At 42.6% G+C, this 25,289-nt stretch overlaps 1 protein-coding gene across 2 annotated transcripts in view; it reads left to right on the top strand.

Moving 5' to 3' along the window:
- The window catches only part of LOC109925922 (synaptotagmin-6-like), a 277,783-nt gene that overhangs the window by 148,607 nt on the left and 103,887 nt on the right, over positions 1-25,289 (top strand). For both annotated transcript variants that reach the window (XM_048612116.1, XM_048612117.1), the window contains exons 2-3: positions 1,566-1,911; positions 23,796-24,354. In XM_048612116.1, coding sequence (XP_048468073.1) covers positions 1,566-1,911; positions 23,796-24,354 — 905 coding nt within the window. The remainder of the gene's footprint in view (positions 1-1,565; positions 1,912-23,795; positions 24,355-25,289) is intronic.

Genomic DNA, 25,289 nt, shown 5'->3' with positions numbered 1-25,289 from the left:
CAATCTCAGTTATATTATACCCGTTTACATCTATCTGCATGATTAATTCATCCACTTTATTGCACTTTATTTGGTGCTGATGAAAGAAATTACGCACCTTACAGACTTTATACGACTGTGTGAAGTGGGTGACAATGAATCATTCAGCTATTTTGCATCTCTTCTAAATGAGTTGACTTCAACTATTACTATATTACTACGTTATTACTGGTTCTTTTCCCTCTTGAAAGTCAAATTAAGTTTTACAAAAAGGACAACAAAAACCTCACCATCCTGAGTGATGACTCAGCAGCATAGAATCATCGAGTCATACAGCACAGAAACAGACACTTCAGTCTAACTAGTCCATGCTGACCATGTGCCCAAGCCAAACTTGCCTGCATTTGGTCCCTATTCCGCCAAACCTTTCCTATTCATGTATTTAAAAGTGTCTTTTAAATGTTGTAACCTTAGCTGCATCTACCATTTCCTCTAGAAGTTCATTCCACACATGAACAACTCTCTGTAAAAAAGTTGCCCTTCATGTCCTTTTTTAAATTTGTCTCCTCTCACCTTAAAAATATGCTCCTTAGATTTGAACTCCCCCACCGTAGAGAAACTATTCACCTTATTTATGCCCCTATTGATTTTATAAACCTCTATAAGGTCAGCACTCAATGTCCTACACTCCAGTACGACTTGCCTCTGGGCACAGATTGGAGCCCTGTGGCTGCTTCCACTCTGATATATAGAATACTTACAGGTTCGTTGTCCTCTCTGAAACTTGCTTTCCCAATGAGGCAGAACCAGTTTCGTGTCAGTTTGCAAGTCATCATCTTGCTTTTAGAACAAACAGTATTCCAAAACCCTTGACACATCTCCAGTAAGAGAGTGACATTCCATGTGAAACCAATGAAAAATTATTTAGAAACATCAAGAAAACAAGATAAGATTAGAAAGAATTCCAATCCAGGCCCCTCCAATTGGCCATATGCAACTCTGGAATATATGTTTGTTACATTGCTAACTGTATATACACTCCATACTGAACTATCACTGGGTAAAAGATGGGGTGAATGGCTCAAGCACATTGTCATCTGGATGAAGCAGTGTCTCCAATAAAACAGGCAAGACTTAAGGAATGGGCAAAGTAATGGAGAAATAAGTGGTAACTTGCTCAGTAACTCAATGTAACAGGGGTGCGCAGTTCTCCTGTGATACAGATAACAGGGGGAGATTTTATAGGCAATGTGCTGTTATTCATTTAAACTACCTTGTTTGCAAAAAAAATGGAAACAAGATAAAAGCTGAAATTTTATTTAACGTTTTTGGATTGAAAAATTGATTTTATTATTTCTCAGTGGAGCATTGAAGCTGAACATGTTGTTCAATCTATGATAATGTATCCATTCAGTGGGAACATTGGCCTGGATCAAGATCATCACCAGTTAGAGTGTAAACTATTTCTTGCAGGTTACTGAAAAATAATCTTTTTTTTCTCATAAACTTTTTTTTCCTTTTTCTCCCTTTGTCCTTTGTCTATGTGTCATTCTCTCGTCACTTGCACCTTCTCCATTCTGTTACAGATATTTCCATCAGCTTGCTTGCAGTGATACTTATTTTCTGTGGACTGGCCCTGGTAGCGGTCTTTCTCTTCGTATTCTGGAAGCTCTGCTGGGTTCCCTGGAAGAATAAGGTTCTCTCGAACACCTCCGTTCCTGGGGACACGGTCAACAACACCAGCACGGAGCACGACAAAGAGATGACGGACAAACCCAAGGAGTCCACATCCATGAGCTTCCTTGAAGCAGCCATGAAGATCAGTCACACATCACCTGATATCCCAGCAGAGGTTCAGATGTCCATGAGAGACCACATCCTACGCCACACACGGATACAGAGACAGACAACAGAGCCAACCTCTTCCTCCAGGTCAGTGTCTCAACTTTGGCACCAGGGGTATAACGTGTATGCATATGTGCTGCCTTGCTTGCATTTAAAAGCCAATCTTTGTTGAACCAGAGTTTCTGTAGGCTTTAAACTGCTAATTATGTGCGTAAAAAGGAAGCATCATGCCCAGAGGAGCATCATTATTCTCCTACTGCGCAGCATATCTAGATTGATTGTATGAAGTTGAATCAATCACTGGAGATGGCTAACATGTCTCAGCATTAGAGATACAACAGAGTAGGTGGGCTGTGAAGGGGGAGATGAAAAAGTATCTGGGCCAGGCAACAACTTCATGGTCCTCTATTTAAATTGGAACTGATTTTTAATGTTTTTTTTTAATATGGGAAAAGGGTAAATCAGCCCAAAATGACTGTTTTATATTTAATATGGGGAGGGAAACTGAAAAGTTTTGGGAACACAAGGGACACAGCCAGAGGTTTCCAAATGACCCGTTGTGTAGCGAATTAGAAACAATCTCATTTATGTTTACAATGTGGAGAACCAATAGCAGGTTTGCAGAGAACAGAGGAAATATCGACCTTCACCTTTGTCCAGATTAAAGGGTGATGTACATTTCACTGTACAGAATGCTGCACTGACTGTTTTACTTTCTTTAAAACACAAAAGGAAGGAACGAATAAGCCATATGAGCAAGTTTAGTCAAATCATATTGAAGGCAACTCACCACCACTGTTCTTAAGGGTAACCAGGGATGGGCAACAAATGCTGGGCCAGCTACTGACCCCCACGTCTCATGACGGAATTAAAAGAAGTTTATTTCAAAGCTGTGTAGTAACTTGATAAAGGGTTGATCTTTTGTCGCACTCAATACTTTAAGGACTAGCAACCCAATCTTTGATGTTTTCTCTTTAGAGCGATTTACACATTATTGATGTGCGTGGCCATTTTTCATGCCGTGCTGTCTGATGCTCTTTTTTTCAAAGGACGTATGATTTCAAGACTGTTCTCACTTCAGAACAGGTCAGAAGCGATCTGCTTCGACAGTGCCACCTATGGGCATTGTACAGAACAGGAACAGTGTTTGGATATTTTGACCATGGAATTCAGAATCCCATTTGAATCATTTTACCTGGGACCAGGTCAGTTATGTGACTACCAGAAATTTGGATAAATTCCTCTTCCATTTCTCTCTTGTGCTGATCCACTCTCTGGGGGTTTCCAGAGACGGTAGGACTGCTCTGTGAAGACAAATTAGCTCAATTAGCTGAGGGGTGACCTTATAGAGGTTTATAAAATCATGAGTGGGCATGAATAGGGTGAATAACGAAAGTCTTTTTCCTTGGGTAGGGGAGTCCAAAACTAGAGGGCATAGGTTTAAGGTGAGAGGGGAAATATTTAAAAGGGGTCTAAGGGGCAACTTTTTCACACAGAGGGTGGGTGTGTGTATGGAATAAGCTGCCAGAGGAGGTGGTAGAGGATGGTACAATTACAAAAGAAGGCGCCTGGATGGCTATATGAATAGGAAAGGTTTGGAGGGATATGGGCCAAATGCTGGCAAATGGGTCCAGATTAATTTGGGATATCTCGTCAGTGCAGACAAGTTGGTTGAAGGGTTTCTTTCCTTGCTGCACTTCTCTATGACTCCATAACTGGGCCTGTGTTCACTCGAGTTTAGAAGGAGGAGAAGAGATCTGATTCAAACATGTAAAATTCTAATAGGGCTGGATACACTAGATGCAGGAAGGATGTTTTCCCTGATTGGTGAGGTCACAATCTCAGTACACAGGGTAGGCTATTGAGGACTGAGATGAGGAAACATTTCTTCAATCAAAGGGTGGTGACTGGAATTCTTTACCACGGAAAGTTGTGGATGCCAAATCCATGACTATATTCAATAAAGGGATAGCTTTTTCTTAGAAAATAAAACCAATTTGGGGCATGAGGAAAAAGCAGGAATATGGTGTACTCCACCTAATTTTTATGCTTCTGCCAAAGATGAAGTCAGGAAGCCTGTGGTAAAAGCCTAAGACTGAGAGAAATGGTTCTTTCAGCTCAAATTCACAACTTGCTTTGGGAAGTAATTTTAAACTGCTTTCGAGTCCATTGAGCTTATTCTCAACTTCTTGCCTGTGGGGCAGTGTGGAAAATATCAATGTTGCAGTAGCTTGAATTTCTGAGAAGGAACAGCAGCTTGGTCCAGGCCAACAGCGACAGGAGCAGTGGCCTTCTGAGAAACAAGGGAAACCTAATCAAAACCTGGTGACTGATAAAATGGGGAACCTTAGCACAGAGACACAGGAGAGGCACAGTATTAGAACAAGCCATTGAAAACTAACACTGCCCTCTGATTTACATGTAAAACCTCTAGAAATACTGACAGAATCACACAAATTTCCTGTTGCTTCACAAGTTCCCTTACATTGACAACTCCTGAAGCCCAGCATCTTCATCCAATTGAACAGAGCTTGAAGTGTTCCACCTCTCTGACAGGGACTTTCTACCATTGTCCCTGTTTCACCAACTTCTCCCGCTCATATGTTATGTGCTGCTCACCGTTTGAGGTCCTATCTGTTTGAGATGCTGGGCCTCATGAGATCTATGTTTCAGAAGGACAAGCAGGGGTCATGCCGCAGTGCATCCTCAGAGTGCTGGGCTTCCTCTGAACAGTCCTCAATTACCTTCCCCATCTCCTCCACCAGGGTCCAGTAACAGCTTTTGGGAGGTAAACGCTACAGTTGATGTTAAAATATGAGGTGAAATAGGGTTCTCTGATTTGATTGAAAAGAGGACTTGGTAAAGATTTTTAAAGAGCCCTTCAATGTGAGTGAGCATGGCCATTTATTTTAACACAGTAAAATACTAACATAGTTACAGGTCAAGACTTCAATGTGGCCATGAGGCTACTGGAGAAAACTATCTACTAGAAGTCATGCGATCTTACACCACTTCCAAATGATGTTGTTGACTATCTTATTTACATGTTCACATTAACTATTGGAACACTGCAAGTTACAACTTAACACAGTGATCATTCTGTTTCAAGTCTTGGTGTCTTCAATTGAATGTGAATGTTAGTCAAGAGCTTTATCTAATACTATTCCCAATCTTTAGGTCAACTTAGTCACTCCTTCACCAATGCCCAACAGTTATGCCACCCCGTCTTCCCCATTGCTGTCAGGGTAGTCATGGCTGCTCATCTACCCTTGTTGTCTGCCTCTCCTTTGGTTAGGACCCTTCTCCTGGAATGAGAAAAAGGCAGAGAGAGATACAACTTTATAGTGGCACTGACATACGGAAAAGGATCATAGAGTCATAGAGTCGTACAGCATGGAAACAGACACTTTTGTCTAACTTGTCCATGCCCAACCAGGTTTCCCAAACTAAACTAGTTGGCAGTGACCGGAGCAGGGACTCCTGGCTTCATAGGGCCTGATGCATGGATTCCTGGAATTGACCACTTGAATGAAATAGCAAAATGTCCTCACAGGTCGGAAAGCCAGTGAGGAAGGGAGCACTTATAAACAGAACGGCGTATATTTTAAGCATTTGGCAGCCACCTGGAAGCCTACCTACTTTGAGGGCAGGGCCGTGATGCTATGGCACCATGAAACAGGCAACATCTACAACTTGAGAGCTTTGGGTCTACAGAATATCAAGTGGCCCAGATCCCAAACTGAGGGTGGGATGTTGGAGGTAAATGATTACTGAGGAGGTAGGGTCTGTGCTGGGGAACAGCAGAACCATATTATTCTGCTTCCCATGACCTTACAAAAATAAATCTTTTTCTTGCTTTTTTGTAGGCTCTTCCTCTTATGAGCTAATTCATGTAGATGGAGCAAGCATCTCACATCCTGAACTGTTGTTCTGTCAAATTACTTCAGATTCCTTTGTACCTCACCCACTCGCAGGTATAAGGCTTGGCCTGATTTCAGGCAAGTACTTGGGGCTGACAAGCCTAAGGTTCTAGTAAATATGGCGGGTGTATAGGCTCACCACAGCAATTTCAACTCCAATGTTGTCCCATTGATGCCAGTCAAGTTACAACTAGCTCCAAACTTAGTGAGGGAAGAGAAACCATTTCATCATTTCCTAAAAGACACCTACTCTTAAAATCAGTTGCACTGCAACAACCTGGTACAACATGGTACAAGGCATACAGTAGGGAACACGCTTGTAAAAACAGACATAGCACAGTTTTAACCTATGGTAATGGGTCTCTTCTACTTCCCTCCCCTCAAGCCCTGGCACCACTGTATCTGCCTCGTGGCCTGCTTCTGCCTTTTTATGATTCACGGCCCAATCGTAAAAGGATAGGAAGCAGTCAGATTAATGCATCAAATGCTAATGGCTGAAAACTGTTGTGAAAAATAACACCCTCAGCACAAATCCATCCTGTGCTCTGAGAGAGTAAAAGCACAGAAGACTTGCTTTGGCTGTTTAAAATGCAGGTGCGATCTCTTCAGACTGAGCTGTCGATGCATTGCTTCAGTTTGAAGCAAACATAAATTACATTCTCTGCTGAGAGAACTCACAGTTCCCCACATCAACTTATCCCATTGAAATGTGTGTCATTTGGATGCCTGTCTTTTCCTGCAGTTAAAATCTTTTATTTTACATATAAAACTCTCAAAAGTGTCCAGGCGGAAACAAGATGCATTCAGTTTCTGAAACTTATTTAATTTTTAAAATTTCTGTAGTCCTGGGACAGAGTGTTTGTCTAATGGGTGGATATCGTTTGAACTGCTGCATTTTCCTGGAGCATGTTGTATCTCCAACATGAAGAATGCTTCAGTAAGGCAGAAGTAATTCTGCAGTTCCCAATAGCATTCCAAGATAATGGAATCAGGGATTCAACTTTGAAGACTCTCGGATCTTCTAACAGTGTCGGTGGAGCTAACCATCAGCTCTGCAACATAGAATCATTTTCAACAAAAGATGAAAGTATGGGGTGAATCCTAATGTTGCAAATCAGAAGGATATTTGGTTCCTCTTAGATTACCTGTTATTTTTAACTCTGCACATAATAAAAACTGAGGTTGGAATTCTCTAGGGCTCTGAGTAATGTGGGCTACTGTGACATGTGTGCTACAGTCAGGTGACAAATGCAGTGAGGCCTATCTTGACATTGAGATAATCTTACTCCAACTTTTTTGCTTTTCACTAGTTGTGTGGCAAATTTCTCGCTGGGTAGGGGCAAGATGCCAATTTACAGGCATTAGTGTTTGTTAAGTGCCTTCCAAATACCACAAATCACCTCCTTAAGATTCAGACTCCCATCTTACTAAACTCACCAATCACGCTCCTCATAGAAAAAACTCAACAAAGAAACCTGAGCAGGAACATTGAGGATTCAGCTCATTGCTTGTTCCAAATCAGTTCCATGTTGGAAACTGGGCACCACTATCAGCCTCTATGAATCCAGATGGCACAATTCCAATCTACTGACAGGTCACTTCTGAACTTCAATTCTGAATCACAAACCCGCTGACGACTTTAATTGTAATGTTGCAGCAAGGACACTGAGCGCTCAGAGACACACAGCCAGCTCATGAACTGAACTGTCTCCAGCCTGTTCACTCACTCACTCACTCTGAGCCTACCGCATTCCTTCCTTGAATTACCTTGCCTTGTATATTTCCACTTTACCTCCTTAGACTGCGATACCAGGCTTGTCATAGCTGTCTTGCTATGCCATTTAGCACAGACACCAAGCCAGGAAGCTTGGCATAGTTGTCTGCAAGCCTCAGTCAAGATGAGGGAGATGGCCCTTTCTCAGGGGGACCAGACACATTAGGCCAAGGGCAGCCACTGAGAGCAGCCCAGGGCATCCTTGGGGCAGTCAGAGTCAGGGTCCTCTCCTCATAATTGGTGAGGAGACAAACGATGGGCAGCACAACATTCATCCTGAGTCTTTCTGCCCAACTGTGGGCTATCGCCATCATGAAAGAGAGTTAAATACCAAAGGAGATGAAAGTGGGTGGCACAGCTGTTACAGTTGGGGCAGGTGGGGAGGTGCCCTGAGTGAGTGAGTAGGCAGCACAGAGGGTATGCAGGGTTCATGGTGGTCGGCTGTTAGGGTGAGTGACAGTGCTTGCGGGAAGATGTTACAGGCAATAGTGAGAGTGGTAGGGCGTGAGTCTTGGTGGGAGGTGGGTACAGTTGCAGTGAGTATGAGGTGTAGGAGAGAAGATGGTGGACCTTATCCTAGCTGAGCGGGGAGAAGCAGACACTGGTTGAGACTGCACTCAGTCAAATGCCAACCTCAGAGCAGGCTGCCATGGACTGGGGTTGAGCTCTCCACTGCTGGTCCTGGGGGAGGAGGAAGTTCCTCTATTGCACGACCTCATCTGAGACCCTGACTATAAAGCAGGCCACTGATATCCCCCATCTGCCATGTGCAGGGCAAATGTCAGTAACAGTGCAGAGCTCCAGACTGACAGTGTTTGTCTGGGTCCACAACAGACTGTTAAAGATGCCGCTGGGACCAGTGATGCCTGCTGAATTCTGGATTATCTGCTGAGTGGTGAGTTGTTCCAGGAACAGTAAGATGGTTTTTGAGAAGATTTGTAGCTCGGGTTGTGGATGACGTTGTAGACTTGCTCACCGAGCCAGAGTGTTTGATCGCAGACGTTTCGTCACCCTGTTTGGTAATATTGTCAGTGCACCTCCGGTGAAGCGTTGGTGTTCTGTCCCGTTTGTTATTTATATGCCTCGGTTTGCTGGGGTGGTTGGCATCACTTCCAGTTCTGTTTTTCAGTGGTTTGTATATCGGATCCAGTTCAATGTGTTTGTTGATGGAATCCCAGTTGGAATGCCAGGCCTCCAGGAATTCCCCGGCATGTCTCTGTTTGGCTTGTGCTATTATGGATGTGTTGTCCTAGTAGAATTCACGTCCTTCTTTGTCTGTGTGTAGAGAGACAAGTGAGAATTGGTTGTGTCTCTTGGTGGTTAGTTGGTGTTCGTGTATCCTTTACTGTCAGTTTTCTTTTTGACCTTTGTAGTGTTTCTCACAGTCCTTGCATGGTATTTGTATATTACGTTAGTTTTATTGGTTGTGGGTATGGGATCATTGAGGCCTGGCATTCCAACCAGAACTCCATCAACAAACACATTGAACTGGACCCGATATACAAACCACTGAAAAACAGAACCTGAAGTGATGCCAACCACCCCAGCAAACCGAGGCATATAAATAACAAGCGGGACAGAACACCAACGCTTCACCGGAGGCGCACTGACGATGTTACCTAGCAGGGTGACGAAACATTTGCAGCCCAACACACCGGCTCAGTGAGCAAGTCTACAACCTTAGAGTAAAATGGGGCTGGAATCAGATGTGAGAGACGCTTGAATTGATGAGGTAAGGTTAATAAGATGGAGCGAGAAAACCCAGAAGGCTTTGTGGTGAGAAATCCTCAAAAAGACCCAATGAAACCTGAACTTAGCCAAAAATATATTAGATTCCCTGCTTAGAAACCAGTTTCAGTGCATCCTTTGTTAGGGTGAGAGAAAAAAGAAATTTGACTCAATCTAGTAGTGGATCGGGGAATTGAATAGAATATCCTTTATCCTTTATAGTCACTTGTACTACAATACAGAAATATAGGAGTACCATGAAAAGTTTTACAACGGCTGCCTTTTAACAGAGCCATCTTAGGTATAAGTACCTCAGTACAAATCTTACAGAGTAAAAAAATAGTGGTCTTATACAAAGGGGATTAAAGGAAAGCATAAGCATTACTTACAGGGGTAGTGAAAAGGTTTTAACTTACAGTCCAATAACAACAGCTCAGCATGTGGCGCCAGGCCCAAGTCCAGCAATTGTCCCACATCGCTCCAGCCTCTAGTCTGCTCCTCACCAGCACTCAGCAGCAACAAGGTAAGTTGCGCTGTACCGGGATTCGTACCTTAGCCCCTCCATTGCTCCGGGATTCGGCCCCCCCCACTCCCACTCCCCCTCCCCGTCGCTCTGGAGACGCGGCCTCTCTGACACTCTGGGGATGCAGCTAGGAGAAAAGAAAGTATTTGTGTTGAAGGTGGGGCTGGTAGTGGTGGGTAGATAGTTGGAGATGGAGCCCAGAGAGATATGAAAGGAATAGGAAGACAAAGGGATTACTGACAGTGGGAGAGGACAGAAGAGAAGATGAAAGAGTGACAATGAGAGCTAAGAATAAAACAGGATGAGTAGGCTGTGCTAAAAATAACCCATCTAATGTGACAGTTGGCCTGAGAGTGGGTGAGAATGGGTTAGCTGTGCTAAAAATAACCTGTGTCATGACAGGACCAGGTGTGGAAGTGGGTTAAAAAACAAACACAAACCTTCATCAGCTCACAAAACAGCAAGAAAACAGATTCTCATTTCAACAACATAAAAAATGTCAAGTCAACACAATCCAAATCAATTCAGATCAATTTACTCTCCAAATGGTATTAGAGCTGACCGTACCAAAAAGAAGGCACACAAAAGTAGCCTGTACCAAATGTAAAGGTGATTACAAAGGTACCTTAGCATTCTCAACTTTCTGTAGTAATATATGTTCTGAATGTTGAAACCTAAGTATTTTCACTTTGAGCTTTCCTTCACAAAGATAGACGATGCATGAAGCAGGAAGATCACCAATATATTTTTCAATCCTTCAGAATGCTTTATCTTCTTGAATTGTACAAAACAAGCTAGGCATTGAGAATTTTCGACATGGACATCAATGGGGGTACCTGGCTGGTTCAACTCAGGTTTGTTCCAAAGATGTCCATGTTAAACACAGGGCACCGACATCTCCCTTTGGCATGACCCATTGGCACCAACCACCTACATCCCACGTCAATGGACATCGGTGTCTAACTTGTGCCAATGTCTAAGAATCCTCATGGCATGTCTCTGATCCACTTACAGACATTTCTGCCCTTCAGTGTTGCATCTTGAGCCACACCAGTAACTCTCGTTGTAGTGCTGCAGCACGGACACTGTGCGCTCAGGGACAAAACCCTAGCTCATGGATTGGACCAGCTCTTGACTCACTGTCATAGCAATCACTCGTTCTGAGCCTAGCTAGATGCTCACAGCATTGCTTTGCATTTTTATTTGTTGCCTCCTCAACCAGAAATCCCAGGCTCATCTGTGTTGCTGTTCAGTGTAGTGCAGACACAAAGCAGGAAAATTGTCATAATTGGCAGCAGGCCTCAGTTAAGCCATAGGAAAGATGTTGTTCAACCTAAGAGGGTGTAGAAAAGATTTAGAAGGATGTTGCCATTGTTGGAGGGTTTGAGCTATAGGGAAAGGCTGAATAGGCTGGGGCTATTTTCCCTAGAGCATCGGAGGCTGAGGGGTGACCTTATAGGGGTTTAAAAAGTCATGAAGGGCATGGATGGGGTGAATAGCCAAGGTCTTCTTCCCACGGCAGAGGAGTCCAAAACTAGAGGGCATACGTTTGAGGTGAGAGGGGAAACATTTATAAGGGACCTAACGGGCAACTTTTATACACGGAAGGTGCGTGTGTGGAATGAGCTGCCAGAGGACGGGTGGAGGCTGGTACAATTACAGCATTTAAGAGGCATTTGGATGAGTAAATGAATAGGCAGGGTTTAGAGGGAAATGGGCCAAATGCTGGCAAATGAGTCTAGATTTGTTTAGGATACCTGGTTGTCATGGACCTGTTGGAGCAAAGCGTCTGTTTCTGTGCTGTACAACTCTATGACTCCATAAGTCAATGGAGATGGCCTTTGTTCAGCTTGTCCTGACACAGTAACTCAAGGAGAACCTCCGATAGCAGTCGAAAGGCTTAGACATGGTCAGTCAGCTACCTAGTGTGGTTGGAGTCAGCATACTCTCCACATAAAGAGTGAGGAGCTGAACGTTAGGTATCCCATCGCATTTCTTTACTCTTTCTGTTATACCCATCACTTTTTCCCTGATATTTTTCTCACCTGTCACTCAGTACATATATCTGCTGCTTAGTATGTCACATCTGTGATCCCTATCTCCTCCTTAAGAAAAGTATCCAATAAGACACTCTTCTGCTTCCCCTTGACTTCTCTATGATTGGATGAAAGACTGTATGAGATGCTACTCCTGAACAGTTGATCTGTGTGGTGTAGAGCATAAACTGTCCTCTGCTCTGGGTCTCTGAACAGCTGGTCAAGCTCAATTAACAGCTTGGAAAGATTAAAAAGATAAATGAGTAGAGTATAAAATGTACTTAGGGGTTTGGGAGGCAGCCAGCTTTGTAGGTGACACAAGCTGTGCTTGTTTGCCATCTGGGCTAATCACTTGCATGGTGCACCAACATAAACATTTTGAGCTTTATGCAATCTGAACTCATTTCTGCCCTGAGACCTTTGCATCAATTCAGGGCAACTTCGTGAAATGTGAGACTTGAATTCCAATTTGAAGATTGGAAACTTCCACATCCCTCTGAAAGTAGACATTTTCATCCAATTGTAATTTAATGGATCTTCAAGCATCTCCGGACAGAAACTGGTTTTTACTGTATCCATTTCAAAATGGTTGAAATGGAACAAGACCAATTTCAGGCTGTACACAGTGTGGAGCTGGAGGAACACAGCAAGCCAGGCAGCATCAGATGAGGAAGAAAGTTGACTTTATGGGTTGGGACCCATCTTCAGAAACATCATGCTCCTGTGATGCTGCCTGGCCTGCTGTGTTCCTCCAGCTCCACACTGTGTTATCTCTGACTCCAGCATCTGTAGTTCTTGCTATCCCATTTCAGGGTGTGATGTTTTGTCCAAACCAAAAATAGCTCAGACTTTTTGTCAAACATCCGAGCCATCCACATGAAATTGAAGTCCCTTGTATATACTAATGTAGAATCTGACAAGAAGCTGAGCATAGCAAGACCAAACTCTAAGGTCCTCCACTATAGAGGGAGGAAAATGTTACTCTTGACATGCTTATGGGACCGAAGGAGCTGAGATGGGACTGCTGCTTAGGTCTACTAAAGGGTAAATGCTATGGAGGCAGAAGGCTCTAAATTGTGATCTGCCTGTGGAGGCTAACACATTCCGACTCTCATCCTTCACGTAAACCATAAGAAATATGAGAAATAATTCAGCATCTTGTGCCAGGAGCCTGCTCTGGTAGATCTGAATGGATCTTGCCCACAATTTCACATTCCTTCCTGTTTACTATAATCCTTGAAACCCTTCATTTCAAGAATCTGACTCTCTTGGTCTTGAATATATTCAGCTTCTAGGGCGAACAATGGCTCATTGGTTAGCACTGCTACCTTAGAACGCCAGGTACGTGGGTTCAACGCCACCCTCAGATGACTGTCTGTTTGGAGTTTGCACATTTTCCCAGTGTCTGCGTGGGTTTCCTTTGGGTGCTACGGTTTCCTCCCATAGACCAAAGATGTGCAGATGAGGTGGATTGGCCATGCTAAATTGCTTATAGTCATAGAGTCATATAGCACAGAAGCTGACCCTTCGGTCCAACCAGCCCATGCTGAACATAATTCCAAACTAAACTAGTCCACCCGTCCTGCTCCTGGCCCATATCCCTCCAAACTTCTCCTATTCATGTACTTTAACAAATGCCTTTTAAACATTGTAATTATGCCGACATCCACCATTTCCTCAGAAAGCTCATTCCACACGCAAACCATCCTCTGTGTAAAAAAAAATGCCTTTTCAATATGTCTTTTTATGTCTCTCTCCCTCCACCTTAAGAATATGCTCCCTAGTTTTGAAACCCCCCCATCTTGGGAATAAGATAACTACCACTAATCCTGTCCATGCCCCTCATGATTTTATAGACTTCCATAAGGTCACCTCTCAACCTCCTACCTCCAGTGTCAAATGTCGAGCCTATTCAGCCTTTCTTTCAAGCTCACAATTTCCATATGTGTGTTCAGGGATGGGCAGGCTAGTTGGATTAATCACAGAAAGTGCAAGGTTCCAGGGATACAGTGGGGGTGAGTCTGGGTGGAATGCCCTTCAGATGGTCAGTGTGATCCTGATGGGCTGAATAGTCTGCTTCCATGCATAGGGATTCTACAATCCTATTGCTCTCTGCAATTGAGAATTCTGAAACTTCATCACTCTCTGAGAGAATAAATTCTTCTTTATTTCCACCTTCAAAGAGTGAGCCATCAATCTGAAACGATGAGCTTAACTTTCCTATCTGAGTTACAATGTTATCTCACACTCTCAGGGCCCCCACCCACTCTAATTCTGCCACTGCATACACCTCTCACTAATGCTCATGGAGTATAACTCTCACTATCAAATGCACATGTCTGCTCAACAACTCTCACCCGCCACATTCCCCCAAAACTATTAACTCTTCCTGCCCTCTGCACTTCCATCTCACTCATTGACAACACTTCTCCTGCTCATGTACCATTATTAACTCCCCTCCATTCATTTCCAACAGACTCAATCACTACCTTTGTCACATTGCAGGAATTACTCTCCCCTGCACCTAAATGATGTTTCTACAATAACCTGACTTAGCCACCTGTAACTCCTGGACTGTTTGCACTTGACCTGCAGCACTGAGCATAGTTTGATCCTGGACTATTTGGAACCATAGAACCTCACATAGATCCAAGCCCCTGAACTGTGGCCAAACCTCTGGTCTGGACTAAGACAAGCCTCTTGACTGACTGTGGCAGTACCCCAGATTGACTTTTCCTTCTCCTCCCTTCAAGTCATGAAGAACTGCTCCCCTTCGACTTTCACGTGTGGCCATTTGCTCAAAGCATATGATGTGTGTTTACTGCATAAACTGCATCAGGGTTGCAGGTCTGACACTGATGGAGCTCAGTGCTGCAAAGCGACATGTGCTCCCCCCTGATGTGACCTGATAGATTGATGTTCCGCACTCCCTACAGTCACAAACTTCTTTTCAGCTCAAAATAAAAACAATGCAACTGACAATGGCTGCAACTTCACCTGACGAAGGGGCAATGCTCTGAAAGCTTGTGGTTTCAAATAAACCTGTTGGACTATAACCTGGTGTTGTCTGACTTCTGACCTTGAGAACAAAAGACTCTGTGTGCTCAGAAACCAAGTTGAGTCACATAGAGAGTGGCAGCGCTAAATGAGCACTGAAGTTAGTGAGTGAGCACTGGGAAAGCAATGTGAAATTTTGATCTTCCTTACATTGTTTTCTTAGCACACTTTCACTGACTTCAGCTCTAATCTACAGGCTGCCAGCCTCTGAGTAAGTTGTAAAGTGAGTGACCACTAATAATAAAGTGCCCACAAAGTAAGCAGGCAGAAACATGGAAATTATAGATGTCCTGAGCTTCAAAGAGAACTCCCAAAGGGTTGAAGTGGTGCGTGAGTTGGTCCAAGAGCAAACATGAGGCTGGTGGTTTGCTGAAGTAGAGTTGTGTTGATGAACAGTTGAGGAGTGAGATGGTTAGGCAGCATCAGGGGATGTTGTCCTGAAAAGGCAGTGGGCTGAAGGCTGGCCCAGGCATTTGGCAAACTGCACCAAACACTTACCCGTTCTGATTTACACACCAGGAGTCTGCGCCATCTAGTTTCTCGGAAAGGTAGAGAAGTGGAAATGGTGTCAGAATAAAGTGAGTAGGAGCTTTAATGAAACACAAACACATAGAAATGGTCAGTAGTAAGATTCTGAAGATATTAGTCAGCTCAAGAGGAAGATCAGGAAGGTTTCTCTTAACATCAAGAATCTGATTAATTCATTCTCACTGTACTTCCCCATCTTTTTCCTTACCTTTCACACCACACCAAGAGGGCAAAAGTCCATTTCATTCTACAGTTGTCACCTTGGGTTGGATGTATTCCTGGAGGTGTTATGAAGTCCCTCCTCCCAGCACATCCATCCTCATAACAAACATGATCCCAAACAAATTAGACGGTGAACAAATGGAATTTTATCGTGGTCTTCGGGACCCTGACTTCTGGCTAAAATATAGGGCCAGAAGTGGCACCTACAAGCCCAAGGAACGGATTGATGATTTTACTGTCGATATTATACTAATTGGTGGCTACGGGCCCCCTGCCCAGTTAAAAACAGAGGGTGGGCTGTCCAATCAAAAGGTTGACTCTAAAAGCTCAACAACCAGCAAATGTCTCCCCTTTGAGTGACTTTGATGACTAGGGACTGACAATGCCTGCCTTTTTGTTTTATTAATTAGTAGCCATTCATGGGACTTGGGCATCACTGGCTGGACCAATATTTATTACCCAACTCTACTTGCCCTTGAGGAGGTGGTATTGAGCTGCCTTCCTAAACCACTGAAGTCCACATGCTGTAGGTAGACCCACAATGCCCTTATAGGGAGGGAGCTCTAGGATTTTCACACAGCTACAGTGAAGCAATGGCGAAATATTTCCAAGACAAGATGGTGAGTGACTTGGAGGGGACCTTGGAGTTGACGGCATTCCATAAGTATCCATAAGGACAACGTTTATATGACAAACAAAAACCAAAATGTTCAATGAAAATGAAAAAACATCTTTATTTTTTCCCTGCCGCAAGATTATTTTTCTCCTCAGTTTTCCTCATGACACTGGTCAAGAGGCCAGCCTATAATTCCTGGAGACGCCAGAGAATTCCTGCTGGTAACTCAAAATGTCCTCTTCTGGATGTTTCCACAAAATGTCTGTCAAGCCCCCTCAAAAACATTACCTTTCAGTCACATCACCTTTCTTTCTTCTAAATTCAAATGAGCTTGGCCCAAGCTGCTCAAACTTTCATCATTAGACAAAGCTCATGGAATTCAATTCCTGTAATCTTCAGGTCATTGCCTTCGACCATGGAGATCATCACCTGTGCCTACTTGGTAGCAATAGGCCAATCCCATGCAATTCCCAGCCCAGTCCTTTTTAAGGATTTCTCTGCAATACTTTACCAAAAAATGCTTGAGGTAGAACTACTTCAGGCCCTTTTTGCTGCCAGGTTGCTTTTTGAAATGTACACTGCTCAGGAATCCAAGCCCATTTATTTAAAAGTTGAAGGTAGCTGGGCACTGTAGGTATTCACACTATGGTATTCATTGACTGCACAGTGCATTAGTTAAAGACAAGAAAAAAAATACCATGGAATCTCCTCTGACCTGCACATCCAATCCTTAGAAGAATGTTTAGCCTGGATGACAGACATTTAAACCCACAAGTTGTACAAGACTTATGCCAGAATTTGAGAGCAGTACCGAGCCTGCTTCAGAATTTAGACAACACCGAAAGACAATTGCTTCAATCTATTGAGCTAGACTATAAGTAATTAAATGCACAATTCAATTGACATGAAGCAGACACAAATTATGATAGAAATGCTTGGATAATCTTCAGACCAACTGACCTGCAAACAAATGGAATCATGAATCACAAACGTCAATTAGAGGAGAAACAAAAGTCTTAACTGTCAGGAGGGAACATTAACTGTCAAGTTTCTTAGTGGCATTTTGCCTCCAAAATGCCTTTTGCAGTGTGGGGTCATACTTCAGGTACTAGCCACCTGAAATAACATTTCTGAGGCCAATGTTAGCATGTGCACAGGGACAGGCTGCTGCAGAATGATGATGCCTTGATGCAAGAGAGAGGGAAACCACCCTAGAGCTGTCAGTTAATGAATTAAACTATTTAAACCCACCTGGTTTCCAAGATGGACTTAACAGTCAGTGCGTGGATTTCCTAAGTTGCCAAAGTCAAGCAGGTAAGGTGAGTTTAGAATGCTGCTCCTGTCAGAAACTCAACACAACAACTGACACAATCAGACTCTTATTCACAGCTGGAAAGGAACAGTTAAAGTGAGGTTCAGATCTTAGCTGAAAAGGGAGCTGTCACAAATATCCTTTAAACATCCCTAGATACAACCTAAGATCATTAATGTGCTTCTCTCCCTTTCTTGGTGCATAAAATAACACAATTTATTTATTTACATATTACCTTTGGTTCTTAATCTCACTGCCTAATGATTTATGGTGAAAATATGAACAAAAACTGGAGATCCTCAATTCTCTGTCACTTTCTTTTACCACCAGGAACAAGAGTTGGTAACAGTACCTCGATAGATGGAGACTCCACAATGGGACTAACTTTAAAACAATGCTGCAGATCAATCCAACATTCTAATTTAAGATATTCTCACCCTTACTGATCTTTAAAAAAAGTGTTTATGAGATGTGGATGTCACTAAGTGTGCCAGCATTTATTGCTCATTCCTAATTGCCCTTGAACTATGTAACTATCAAGGCAATTTCAGAGAGTAGCGAGAGCCTAATACATTGCAGTTGGTTTGGAATCACAAGTTAACCAGACGAGATAAACACAATAGATTTCCCTCCCCAAAGAACCCTAGTGAACTAGATCGCATCTTACGACAATCAATAATGGTTACATTATTGTATCCTAGCAGTATTTTAATGTTGAATTTGGATTTCACCTTGTGCTGTTCTGAGATTCAAACCCATGTCCCCAAAATATGATTTTGGGACTCTGGCTTACTCAACCATGACATTACCATTACACTAATACCTTTTCCTTACACTGTGAAATTAGCCATGCAGTAGTAGCAATGGTGGAACCATGAAAAGTAATGGTACCCCTTTACATGAGCCTTCTGTCGAGCTCATTTTCAAAGCAGGAAAGTGGACTTAGACTGGTGGGGTTACAGATATGTCATTATGTTCAATAGGTATGCTATTGCTGAGTGAGCTCATTTTGTGGTGAGGTTGGCTCTTAATATTTGTTGAGAAAGCCCATCAATGTATGAGGTTGTTCATTAAACTCTAAACATTCTTAGTAGTTCTCTGTAGCTTTTATTGACTCCCTATTTCTGACCGGCACATCCATACCACACACATCTCCTTATCATTCCCGGACTGCTTCCCATACGCTCATTGATTGATTTGCTATAAACGTGCAACATCTCTTTTCTCATTTCATGGACAATTATTAGGTAATGTCCACTGTAATCCAAGCTTGATATTGTATTACTATGACAGATAGAGTATTTAATGTGCGCTGCTATATTTTATGTTGAGAAATGCTTAATATTTCAGTTTGACCCGATGCTACTCAATTTGCAGAGGCTACGACATATGTACGTGATTTATTGTGTTCCTTCTCAATGCTGCTTCGGTATAATAAATGATTCGTTTAGAATTACTACATAACTTACTTTTACCAAGAATGTGGCAAAAAGCATTTTCTGACCATCTGCATTGTCATTTGTTGCGACTGAAATCAAAACAAAAATACATTTTTTTATGAAATCCATTCTGATTTAAATTATTACAGCTCTACAAGCTCATCTGAAGAGATATAAATTGATTTCTCCCAGCCAAGGGAAAAAACAAGTGCATTTTGAATATTGCTAGTATGAGAATGTGGCATGGTTAGTGGGTGACGTCTCATAATTGCGAATTGAAAGGCTATTCCAGCTGTCAGAAATGATAAGTCTGCAGTGCTATTTTAAACATAGTCCCACTGTGGAAGCTCCATCTATAGAGGTACTATTACCATCTCACTTTCCTGGTGGTTAAAGAAAGTGACAGAGAATTGAAAATCTCCAGTTTTTGATCACATAGTCATTAGGCAGCGAGTTTAAGAACCAAAAGTCATATGTAATTAAATAAATTGTACTATTTAATGCACCAAAGAGAGGAGTGCAAATGAGGCAGCAACAAATACTCCTTATTCTTGTAGCTCTTGAAGATGGCAGGTAACAATTATATACATGATGGAGGTTGCATTACACCCATTAGGGTCCTGAGCTTTGGGATAACTGAATTGTGGAATTCATGCTCATTTAAACCAACATTTTATGTGAATGTTGTGCACGTTTCTGTTTGGTAGCCAGGTTTTTGTTATTAAATGCTTTGGTCATTGTTGAAGAGGTTGGTGCATAGCAACAAATGTTGCAAACGTGTCTTGTGGTTCAAACCTGTGCAAATGAGCCTCAAGAAATGTTCACTGATAGTGTTGCTCCAGCAATAAGTTGGTCAGTTGGGTCTCCATTCATACACAATTGATTTCTAATGTCCTCTCACTGGATATTTTGAAGAGCAGGTCTTAGCCAGCAAGGTTAACTGCCTGTTCATTTGTGACTGTTAGTGGGATATGACTGTGTGCAAAATGAATGCCACATTTGTCCCTACATCTTTCCCTGCACGTCAATGTATTTATTTGTCTGTGACCTGCTTTTAGATGTTTTGATGTGGTTTGGTGCCATATAAATCAGAGTCATTACTGTAGATAAATACCACTTTGTTCAGCTCTGATGAAGAATCATTGCACTCAAAATGTTAACTCTATTACTCTCCACAGATGCCGAGTTTTGCCAGAAATTTCTGTACATGTTCCATTTTGTTCAGTGTTTTTGATGACTGATTCAGGAATTTAAAGAGGGAAAGAAAAACTAATATGCATGAGTGCACATTTAACCCGTCTCTATAAAGACTACAAATCTCAGTCATTGAGTGATATTTCTACAATTGCAATTTGTAAAAGATTGTTAAACATTTATTTTCGCGCAACTGAAGGGAAAATATCCACGCAATTAAGAGGTGACAGGTGAAGCAAGTGGGCAGAAATATGATAGATGGAATATAATGTGTGGAAATGTGAAGCTATGCACTTTGGCAAGCAGAATAGAGGAGCTGAGTATTATTTAAATGGAGAAAGGCTACAGAAAGCTATGGAACAGAGGGATTTGGGAGCCCTTGTCCAAGAAACACAAAAATGGATATCCGAATTCATATATTAGGGAAGGCAAATGGAATTTTGGCCTTTTATTTCAAAGAGAATGGACTATAAAAGTAGGGTGGTTTCATTAAAGCTATACAAAGCTCTAGTTAGACCACAGTTTGAGTACTGTGAATAGTTTTGAGACCCTCATCAAAGGAAAGATATGCTGGCATTGGAGGTAGTCCAGAGAAAGTTTACTAGGCTGAATCTGAGTATACAGAGACTGTCTTTTGCGGAGAGTCTGAATAGATTGGGCCTGTACTTGTTGGAACAGAGGAGAATAAGAGGAAATCTTATTGAAACAGACAAGGTTCTTAGCGGACTTGACAAATACAACATTTTCTGTAAAAAGATATTGTGACAGGTAACCAAAGGCATAGTCAGTGAAGTAGGTTTGACAGAACATCATTAGGCAGAGAGGCAAAGAGTCGTAGGAAGGGAATTTCAGAATTTAGGGGCGAGGCAGCTAAAAGCACATCCACCAATGGTGGGGTGATGAATAATCATGTTACTCAAAATTGGAGGAGTACGAAAAGGTTGTGGGATTGAAAGAGGTTCCACAAATGAGAAGGGGTGACATCATGAAGGGGATGGAAAACCAGAATGGATATCTTAAGTTTGAATTGTTATCAGACCAAGAACTAACATTGTTCAGTGAACTGAGTGTTCAGAGATTAGTGAACCCTTAGCTGCCAATCAACATATAATGTGCAGTAAAATTGAACAATTGTGGAGATGTTACACTCCATGCTACATTCCAAACATTCAGTTTTTAGACTTGAATGTTCAAAATATGCATAAGATATCTGAGTGTCAATAATTTTTGGCATCGACCTCAAGTTGTTGGTAGTGTTTTCCTTTCTGAGTGAGATATTTGCAGTTTCAAGTCCAGCTGCAGGGACTGGCGCAAGTTAACACTCGAGTACGACGCTAAAGGAATACTAAGTAAAAACCAAAAGAACTGCGGATGCCGTAAATCAGGAACAAAAACAAAGCTGCTTTGAAAGCTCAGCAGGTCTGGCAGCATCTGTGGAGGAGAAAACAGAGTTAACGTTTCGGCTCTGGTGAACCTTCCTCAGAACTGATGGTGGCTGGGAAAACGTCAGTTTATATGCAGAAAATAGGGAGGTGGGTGGGGTAGGGAGTAAACGATAGGATAGAGCCCTAAGAGAGAGAAAGACAGTTGGACAGACAAAAGAGTTGCGAACGATCAGGCTGGGAGGTTGAGTAGTTGTTAATGGGGACTGTTAGTGATTAACAAAAGGGGGTGTGTAATGGCAGGCTATGTGGTAACAAGGCCTGGTGTGTGGGGTGGGGGGCTGGGACATGGGAGAGTTTAGGCCTTAACATTATTGAACTCAATATTGAGTCCAGAGGGCTGTAGGGTCCCCAAGCGGAAGATGAGGTGTTGTTCCTCCAGCTTGCATTAGGCTTCACTGGAACACTGTAGCAAACCAAAGACAGAGATGTTGGCCAGGGAGCAGGGTGGTACGTTGAAGTGGCAGGCAACAGGTAGTTCAAGGTCTTTTTTGCGAGCAGAACGTAGATGTTCTGTGAAGCGGTCGCCAAGTCTACACTTCGTTTCCCCAATGTAGAGGAGATCACATTGTGAGCAGCGAATGCAGTAGACTAGATTCTGGGAAGAGCAGGTGAAATGTTGCTTCACCTGGAAGGTATGTTTGGGCCCTTGGATGCTGGGGAGGGAGGATGTAAATGGGCAGGTGTTGCACCTTTGCCGGTTACATGGGAAGGTGCCGTAGGGCTGTGGGATGGTGTTGGGGGTGAAGGAAGTGTGGACCAGGGTGTCCCGGAGGGAATGGTCCCTGCGGAAGGCGGACAAGGGAGGGGAGGGGAATATGTGTCTGGTGGTGGCATCTCACTGGAGGTGGCGGAAATGGCATCTGATGATCTTTTGGATGTGGATGCTGGTGGGATGGTAGGTGAGGATAAGAGGAACCCTATTGCTGTTGTGGGAGAGAAGGGGTGAAGGTGGAAGTGTGGGAGATGGGTCGGACCTGGTTGAGGGCCAAGTCGACAACGGAACTGGGGAATCCTCAGTTGAGGAAGAAGGTGGACATTTCGGAGTCTCCCTTGTGGAAGTTGGCCTCATCTGAACATGTATAGTCCAAGTAGCTGTGGGAGTCAGTGGGTTTATAGTGGTTATTAGTGGTCAGCCTATCCCCAGAAATGGAAACAGAAATGTCGAGGAAGGGAAGGGAGGAGTCAGAGATAGACCAGGTGAAAGTGAGGGCAAGGTGGAAATTGAGGGCAAAATTGATGAAGTTTTCCATTTCCAGATGAGAGAGGGAAGCAGCACCAATGATATAATCGATGTATTGAGAAAGAGTTGTGGGTGGGGGCCGGAATAGGACTGGAACAAGGAATGTTCCATGTGCCCCACGAAGAGACAGGCATAACTAGGGCCCATGCGGGTACCCACGACAACCCCTCTGATCTGAAGAAAATGAGAGGAGTTGAAAGAGAAGTTATTGAGGGTGAGGACGAACTCGGCCAAGCGGAGGAGGGTAGTGGTAGGTGGGGATGGTTCAGGTCTTTGCTCCAGGAAGAAGCGGAGAGCCCTGAGACCCTCTAGGTGGGGAATGGACGTGTAAAGGGATTGCACATTGCTAAAGGAATATTGCTCTGTTAGAGATACTAACTTTTAGGTTCAGGTTAAACTCTCATACAAGGAGCCTCTCCGGTGAACATAAAAGATCCCTGGGTATTATTTAAAAGAAGAGTAGGAAAGTTCTCTGCAATTTTCTGGTCAAAATTTATCTGTCAACTAATATCAGGAGAACATGATCTGCCTGTCATGATAGTGCAATTTGTTAGATCTTGTCCATATTTGGCGGCTACTTTTCCTACAAGATAGTATTGCATTTCAAGAAGTAACTCATTGGCATAAAATACTTTGGCTCATGAAAGGTGTGGTGTAAATGTATTTACCATCCTTCTTGTTATACTCCAGATAGCCAATTAGTGAAAGAAGAAACCAGAACCAGTCTTTTGTGGTATAGATTGATTTACAGACTGGAATATTACATGCATATATCTCCTGAGTCGATTCTACTCGTATATCTCTAAGTGTCTCAAGTAACCGTTCAGTCAATTTCCTCTACCACAATGTATGTACTTAACCTCAAATAAGATCTTCCCAATTGACAAACCACTGAGTTCAAATATGAAGTTAATTTTCTTTTAATTATTTATTCTAGGCACAGTTCCTTTAAGAGACACTTGCCAAGGCAGATGCATGTATCGAGTGTTGACTTCAGCACAGACTCCTTGCCGCACAAAGAACAAGCCACAAGTATCGGCAGGATCAAACCAGAGCTCTACAAACAGAAATCCGTGGATTCGGAAGACACAAAGAAAGAAGGTGGGAAAACCTGCGGGAAAATCAACTTCATGCTGAAATATGACTACGAGAATGAAATGTTGATTGTTACCATCCTCAAGGCTTTTGACCTGCCCGCAAAAGACTTTTGTGGAAGCTCGGACCCCTACGTAAAAATCTACCTTCTCCCCGATCGGAAAAGGAAGTTCCAGACCAGAGTGCATAGAAAGACGCTCAATCCTACTTTCGATGAGAGCTTCCAGTTTCCTGTGTCCTATGATGAACTTGCCAGCAGGAAACTACACTTAAGTGTGTACGACTTTGACAGGTTTTCCAGACATGACATGATTGGGGAGGTGATCTTAGAGAACCTGTTTGAGATCTCAGACCTCTCCCGGGATACCTCCATCTGGAAGGATATTCAATACGCCACAACTGTGAGTATTTGAGTCTCTTTATGTCAATTTCTGCGTGTATTTGCTCCAAATTGAATCAGTTGCTGTTACACCTGCTCTCCTGTCAACAAGTTATGAACCATTGCAGGATCTGAGCGCATGAATGAGACTGGTACTTGATACAACGTCTGCAGTTTCAGAGATGTGGCCCTTTAGGTGCAATATTGGGGTCAAATGTAGCAGGAGATTGCAAAGTGGTAGGCTATTTTATAATCTTCTTCGCTTTCTCCCCTTCCCCATTGAAAACATCCCGCTATTTTGAATTGAATTTGAACACAAGTCTCAATGGTGCAAAGCCATGATCTAATCCACATTTTTACTCCATTATCATAATCACTCTTATGAAAGCCAAGGGCTAAGAGTCTCAAAATGTTGAATCTACTTCTGCATTTTGCCAAAAGTTGCTGTTCATCTTCTTGTTAACATTTTACTCAATGATATGCAACTGAGGTTTCAAGAAAAAAATGGCCACTAAAAATAAGAGGAATAACTGCAAGTGACTTTGGCAATGCAATTTGCTTCAACATTAAAACTGAATGAGTGTATAATCCTATTTACTGTGGTATATCTTGTTTTAGATATATTACAAAGTTCTAGTTGTAAACGAGATAATAAAATATCTGAAAAGGTCGATTATTCCAAATGTGAGTCTCTCCAATATCACGAGCCCATTTTTGATTGTTAAAATATACTATAACATACATGTAATTGTTGCTGCTGATGCTGATTGAGAGGCATTGACTCACACAGCTCTTGGCTTTCTCTTAGTGTGCCAATGCATGCGTAGTTTCTCAAGTGATTTAAATATAGATCTTACATAGTAACTACTTTCTAATACGGATATTAAGTATTTACAACTTTTACAGGATATCTTCTTACTGCAGTTTTCTTTTGTCATCTTAACATTTCACTTAACA

The sequence above is a fragment of the Rhincodon typus genome, chromosome 25 (genome assembly GCF_021869965.1).
Source record: "Rhincodon typus isolate 14 chromosome 25, sRhiTyp1.1, whole genome shotgun sequence".
In the NCBI taxonomy this organism is placed as follows: Eukaryota; Metazoa; Chordata; class Chondrichthyes; order Orectolobiformes; family Rhincodontidae; genus Rhincodon; species Rhincodon typus.
Note: the sequence above shows the minus strand (reverse complement) of the source record. Positions and strands in the feature narration are given on the sequence as shown.